Source organism: Odontomachus brunneus, unplaced genomic scaffold, assembly GCF_010583005.1.
Source record: "Odontomachus brunneus isolate Ranch 3 - 2012 unplaced genomic scaffold, Obru_v1 Obru_scaffold_047, whole genome shotgun sequence".
Lineage (NCBI taxonomy): Eukaryota > Metazoa > Arthropoda > Insecta > Hymenoptera > Formicidae > Odontomachus > Odontomachus brunneus.
This window is the reverse complement of record NW_022639497.1, coordinates 1,228,449-1,235,819: the sequence shown is the minus strand read 5'-3', so window position 1 is coordinate 1,235,819 and position 7,371 is coordinate 1,228,449. Positions and strand designations below refer to the sequence as shown.

The following is a 7,371-nucleotide window of genomic DNA, read 5'->3' as shown; positions in this document are numbered from 1 at the left end:
AATATATATTTGATAAATGTTTCATTTATATGAAGTTTAGTGCTTATGGGCGTTTGTGTCGAGTTTGGTACTCATGGGAAAAGACTTTGACTGACCAGGTAGATTCTATTAGACAAATTATGCTATGGACTGCGTGTGAATGAATCATAAGTGCTCCGATGATGAAAGCCCGGAGTGTCTCGATAACTATCGACGATATCCCGGTTAAGATTGCGGGTAATGCGGATATATAAACTGCTGCTTGTTAACGGGAGATGATCGTAAAGCGCTGCGAAAAAATCGTCATTGCGCATTAAAATGATCTCAATGACATAGTAAACTTAATAGCACTTTAGAAACCAGACGCGCCACGCACTCAAATCGATGACCGGTATGCGGGGAACGGAGACTAGATGCTCGCTCTGGGCTTGTATCGTTGCCGTTATGTAAAATAATTACAGCACGACCGAGATCGAGACGACAGCTGTGCCAATGAGGAGCCGAAGATGTTACGAGCAAAATCGACTTTGAATGTTCGTACGCCGCTTACTATCGTTCTTAGCTCGAAAGTAAGCTAACGATTCGTCGTGGAGAAGTAGGATTATGTGCTCTCTCCAGCGTGTTTAGCGATCTGGGTATCTTCGAAGGGGTTGCAGTGAATTCGATCGAGGCGCCGAACGAAACTAAAAATAGCGAAATAAAAACGCCCAACTCAGTCGAAATAAAGTAGGTCAATTTAGACGGAAGCGTATCTCCATAGAACACGAGATAACGTGAGATAACTAGACATATATATTTAACGCAGCGACGAATGCGATATTTGACACACAGGCATATGTTATATCTCGTGTAACTGACTTTCTTTATACGATGCTTGCAATTTTTGCCAATCGCATAATCGGTCGTATTTTATATTTCATACGCGAATAAATGATATCGTAACACGATATTCGGCACGACGTTTATTGATTATCTTCATTGATACGTTTCGAGTTCTAATCCATCGCGGCAAAAATATTATATTAGTGTTATCAATAAAAGAGAAAGTGCCAATCAGTCTGTGTTGTAGTGCAATGTAGAAAATAATTAATATATCATTTTTCTTAAGTATAATCTAAGGTAATCATTAAGTAAGTTTTGTTCTTTCATGTTTTGTTCTTTTAATGTCTGAGCTATAACCAAAACATCTTCACCAGATTATGTGTGAAATAAATAGTATGAGTGATTATTTGCTGCTGCATTTCCATACCCCGCGCAATTAAATATTACAATCAATTATCTCATCAAACTCGTCTTGCCTCTTTCTTTGAAGTTTTCCGTTCATCAAATTATACACCATCGGACATTCATTAAGATATTGTTATATTTCATACATATATATACGACCAAACGTTTACGTTTCATGTGCTTAATCGATTTTATTTGTTCATTACTAAAGGTTAAATTATTTCAACTTGCTCCATTTATCCTTGACATGAAATATTGTATATTTTTTTTTGCAGTTTTTGCTGATATTATATAATATCAGCTGTAAAGCCTTTTAGTCTTTTTGATATATAACTAAGCTATTTAAAGAAATTTATTATATAGAACCTTATACATTAAACATTATATAAAATAACTAAAAAATTACTTTAGTACTATATACTATTTATGAGCTAAACACCAAATAAAATATTATTATGATTATTACTTACTTTATTATTTATTTTTATTAAGGTATTATTACTTATTAAGGTTTTTGTAAATTTCTAGTTAAATAAAATGTTTTAAATAGTTTATGCAAGTCGATGTAGAAATTAATCGTTGCGAATAATTCATTCTTTGCTTTATATAGAAATAAAATTTAATAATAAGAGGGGATGAGTGGTTACATTAATAATTAAGTAAGGCTCATTAATAATTAAGCAAGTCGCGAATACATATTTAGTATATTAACTTTTCGAGTGCACACGTCTGTCGGAAGACATCACAAGCACACAGATGCAAATTTGCACCAATGATTTTTGTCAATTTATAACTCCGAATTGATCAATTTAAATTTTTTATTTCTTTTAAGAAATAAGAATAGAAGATCAGCAGTTTGACGGTGATGATGGTGTAAAAACCGATAAGAAAGTAATAAAAAAGTGAAAAACTTTTACATTTGATTGTATTTCGAAAAAATCACTTTTGGAAGAAATCGATAGTGCAGATTTCTATAGTGCACTCGAAAAGTTAACAATAATATAAAAAGTTTCATTGTGAGCCAGTAATATTAATTATTCGCAATGATCGATCTACGTCGGGTATTATGAACCCGTTGAAACCTGTTTCACTTGAAAGAATGATATATTAATTGTTCCTTAGATTGTATGCACTACAACGCCTGTACATACTGATACGTATTGACCCATTTTCTCCTCCTCGGTAGTATATATTTATTGCATTGAAGTTACTATTAATAAAATATTACGCATTTACTCGTACTTCCGTCTTTTGCGTAGCCGTGCTGTTATGCAAATCGACATCTCAATGACCTTCACGAGCGAAAGATCGTACAGGTTTACACACATAACGGCACCTGCGACGGCACCTTTGCAACAAAAGCGGGACTCACTATAGCTATGCGCTCCTTTCCGCCTTCTTCGTTTTCCTTTTAGCTGTCCCCGTTTAGGACGGCCGCTTAAAAAAGAAGTAGGCCGCACAGCACAGCGGCTCTTCAATACGCCATTATAGCCGTGATCATTGTCGCTCGGCCCAACATTCTGATCGGTTGAATAATAAAACTGAAAACCTGGATGTTTGTACGCGACTAACTGAAATAAGTGAGTCAAAATGGTAGGACATGTGTACAGGAGGAACGTAATATGAGAAACAAAACGTTTGTAAGATACTTCATCATGAGTTCTCACGTGAGTTCACCATTAATCTTTAATTTTGCAGTATTCTAATACATTAAGATAAAAATAAAGCAAAGTCGAATGGAAGATAATCTACGCAAATTTATTGCACTTTTAATTTACTATTCGAGACAATTTCCGCGCAGATTGTCATTCTCTTCCGTTTTCGTCGATGCCGCTGCACTTGCCGGCTTCTTGCTGACATATGTATCGTAATAAAATTCTCCAAATAACATTATCATAAAAAGATACTGCGGTATCATAAATATCGTTATTACCATTGGATAATCACAATCCAGCCACAGTGATCGGGAAAAAAACAAAAAGCACAGACAGAACTGAATTAACTGCAGCTGAGTAAGGTATTTCTTCCACGATGTTACGTTTATATTCATGGATGTCAGCAGATAGTAGATGTACATTATTGCGTGAACAAATACGTTAATTGTTCCTGAAATAAAGTATGAATAAGATAAAAGATCACGAAGTGCAAATTCTCACATTCGCACATTCATTATATTATAATTACATATGCAAACAGTGGGCTTTATTAAGGTTTAATATAATTACATATTTCTAAATATATTTTTTTCTGATTTCTCGCGGTTAAGGTTAGTAAGTTGGAAATATACGAATTATTATTAACAGTGAGAATAAAATATATGAATATATTAGATTAGGTTCACAGGGAAGTATTTCATATATAGGGATAAAGAGGGATATGCAAAGTTGGAGATTTGAGAACTGTTACTCAAACGAGAAAATGTTACATATTTTTATATATTTTAATAGCGTAGAATTCGAAAATAATCATAAAAATTAGAATACTAGCGGGGAAAACGTGGGAAATTAAAAAAAATTGGAAAAAACGTGAAATCGTAAAAACTCCCATTTTCACTTTCGAATTCTACGACTTAAAATATATAAAAATATGTAACATTTTCTCGTTTGAATAACGGTTCCCAAACCCTTAATTTTGCATGCTCTCCTTTATAGAGAAAGAAAAACCAATGTTGTTAACGACTTAACTCGATGCATATAGATATAGAAAAAAATTACACAAAGGAATTTTAGAAACAGGTACTATTCTAGTCGTCGACTGTGGCACGGCCTAAGCTGTCCGTGCGCGGCGGTTTTCGGGTTTATTGATATAAAGATCTTAATATTCTGCAATAATATTTATGACCGCAACGTTATACATACCTATACTTATACCTTGACCACTGGGTACATATTTAGTACCTAACCAACCAGCTAATGCCATGCCACTGTGATGATATACATGTAGAAAGCTTACATGACTTTGCTTTTTATTAAATATAAAGAAGACCGTATCCAGTAAATCAAATAACTTAAGTAAATAGTAGTAGAAGACTATTCTGGTGATCTATTTAGTGGACAAAAAACGTAAATCATTGAACGAGACTACGCTTTTTCTTCTCGCTGGAGTAATGTACGGAGTAAGTTGTAACATATCTAATTAATTAGATCAATTCAAATTAATTAATTTAATTCTTGCAGTTACCTCCATAGGTATTGGTTCATGTGAGTAGTTTAGAGGCAGGCATTGCCAACTATCACTTCTTAACCACATCAGATTTGTAATCTGTATGGAAAAAGATAGTTCCGTAAATTGGAAGGTAATTGCTCTCCAAGTATAGGAACCAAATGAAAAATTCGATTTTAGGAACAGAAGGAGATTACTATTTAATTAATTGTATAATATATATATATATATATATATATATATATATATATATATATATATATATATATATATATATATATATATATATATATATATATATATATATATATATCTCACATATATATGTCTCACACTCTGCTCCGGGCATTTTGTGGGAATATAAAATGGATTGATGTGAACATAAAAGTCCTATACCGTTTTGTGATATTCGCAATAATAGTCGAAATATTAATTAAAAAAGCTTAAGGAAAAACACACGTTGAATGGTAGAGGATGGACATATACCAGGTGTAGAAGTATGAAACCGGAATTTTTTTACACAAATAAGACGTCTGTTGTTCGAAAGTGATAAATAATACTTTATTCAAAATAATTTCCACTGTTTTGAACACATTTTTCCCACCTCTCTGGCAGTTTATGAATGCCGTGCCAAAAAAACTTTTCATCTTTTGAAGCGAACCAGTTATCTAGCCATTTTTCCACATTTTCATACGAATCGAAGCGTTGGTTAGCGAGAGCGTGTCCTAGCGATGCGAACAGGTGATAATCGGACGGAGCCAAGTCTGGAGAATAAGCCGCATGCGGTAGTAATTCCCAACTGAACGACTCGATCGTTTCCTTGACCCGTTTTGCTGTATGTGATGGGGCATTATCATGGAGCAAAATGACATTGTGTTGCCTTTTTGCATATTCTGGTCGTTTTTTAGTCAATGTTCGATTTAAATCGATCATTTGTTGTTGGTAGCGATTAGTATTGACGGTTTGACCAGGTTTCAGCAGTTCATAGTTCATAGTTCATAGTTCATAGTTCTTCGTTCCTCACGTCAAAATCACCACTTTTGAATTTTTTAAACCACTCGAAACACTGAGATTTACCAAGAGCATATTCACCGTAAGCTTCGACAAGCATTCGATGTGATTCTGCAGCAGTTTTCTTTAAATGATAACAGAAAATCAATGCTGTCCGCAAATCATAGTTAGTAGGCTCGAAACGTGACATGTTTAAGGTTATACAAAAATATACTAGAGAATGAAAGTTGGGGTTATGTTTGTTGACAATATTCGTCAGCTGTTAGGAGAATATAATAGCGCGGCAGTAGCGGTCTTACGGTCACTAAACTGAACGCTGGCACCATTTATAGGGGAATTCCGGTTTCATACTTCTACACCTGGTACATTAAGTTTGACTTAATGTATATGTCCGTATACAACGGCAGACGGCGCTACTGCAGCTCATCTACCATATTGCGCGTGATCATTCACAAATCTTTTTTAATTAATATCTCGACTATTATTGCGAATATCGCAAAACGGACTTTTTGCTTACCTCAATCCATTCTACGTTCTCACAAAAGGTCATCATGGAGACACCCTGTATATATATTACAAATATGTGTACATAGGGTGGGCTAAATGTATGGATACACTCGAATAAATCTTAAAGACAGGATTTTCGGAAAAAGTGATCTGAATAAAAGTTGCTCGGACCTAAAAGAGCTATCTGCTGGTGACCTTGGATTTAATCTTGGCCCCAACCTTCAAGGTTATTCGGAAGTCAACTTTGTTTTTTAAGTAGAAACATCTATTTTTTATTACGGAATTTTATTCTGCGTAAAGAAACTAACAACTTTTTGTCTTTGAATGATACTAATACTATCAACTTTACCGAAAAATAGTAAGAGATAGAAATTGTTTATTTTTTTCTCATAGAGATCTGAGAATTTTTTCAGAATTTTTTATAAACTTTTTAGTACTTTAAGAAAATGCAGTATTAAAAAGTTAATTAAAAAATTCTGAAAAAATTCTCAGTAAGATCTCAGTAAATCTCTATAAGAAAAAAAGAAACAATTTTTATCTCTTGCTATTTTTTTGGTAAAGTTGATAGAATTCGAGTAAAAAATTATTGAAACCAATAATTTTGTAGATATTTCCGTAAATATCTTAGAAAATAGAGATCGTATAAAAATTTTTTTCAAACAAAAGTTGTTAGTTTTTTTATGTAGAATAAAATTCCGTAATAAAAAATAGATGTTTTTATTTAAAAAGCAAAATTGACCTTTGAATAACCTTGAAGGTTGGGGTCAAGGTTAAATCTAAGGTCACTAACAAATAGTGCCTTTAGGCCAGAGTAACTTTTGTTCAGGTCACTTTTTCCGAAAATCTTGCTGTGAAGATTTATTCGGGTGTATCCATACATTTGGCCCACCCTATATATAATATATATATGTGTGTGTCTATATACCAGGTGTACAAGTATGAAATGCGGATTTGAGAAAACAGATGGCGCACCAATGCAGTGTGTGGTATAAAGATTTGACATTTATGCCATTTTGTTGTGTCATCAACAAGTGTCAAACGCGCAAGAGTGATAAATTGAAAAAGAGTTTACATAGTGTTGTGTTGCTGTGTTCAATATGTCGAAATTTATACCAAATAAAGAGCATTCGCGGACAGCATTAATTTTTTGTTTTTATTTGAAGAAAACTGTTGCTGAATCATACCGATTACTTCGAAAAGCTTATGGTAAACATGCTCCATCGCAAGATACGTGTGAACGATGGTTTCGGCGTTTCAAAAGTGGTGATTTCGATGTTGCAAACAAGGAACACGGAAAACCGCCAAAATGATACGAAGATGTAGAGTTGCAAGCATTGTTGGACGCAGATGATTCACAAACACAAAAACAACTCGCAGAGCAATTTAACGTTAGTCAACAAGCTGTTTCCAATCGCCTACGAGAGATGGGAAAGATTCAGAAGATCGGCAAATGGGTACCACATGAGTTGAACGAGAGGCAGATGG

At 33.9% G+C, this 7,371-nt stretch overlaps 1 protein-coding gene across 1 annotated transcript in view; it reads right to left on the bottom strand.

Annotated features, from left to right (window-relative positions):
- The window catches only part of LOC116844836, a 23,761-nt gene that overhangs the window by 9,194 nt on the left and 7,196 nt on the right, over positions 1 to 7,371 (bottom strand). Inside the window, exons 3-5 of the mRNA XM_032816903.1 lie at positions 4,387 to 4,467; positions 4,065 to 4,248; positions 2,985 to 3,312 (exon numbers count right to left, since the gene is read on the bottom strand). Of these exons, the coding sequence (XP_032672794.1) occupies positions 2,985 to 3,312; positions 4,065 to 4,248; positions 4,387 to 4,467 (593 nt within the window). The remainder of the gene's footprint in view (positions 1 to 2,984; positions 3,313 to 4,064; positions 4,249 to 4,386; positions 4,468 to 7,371) is intronic.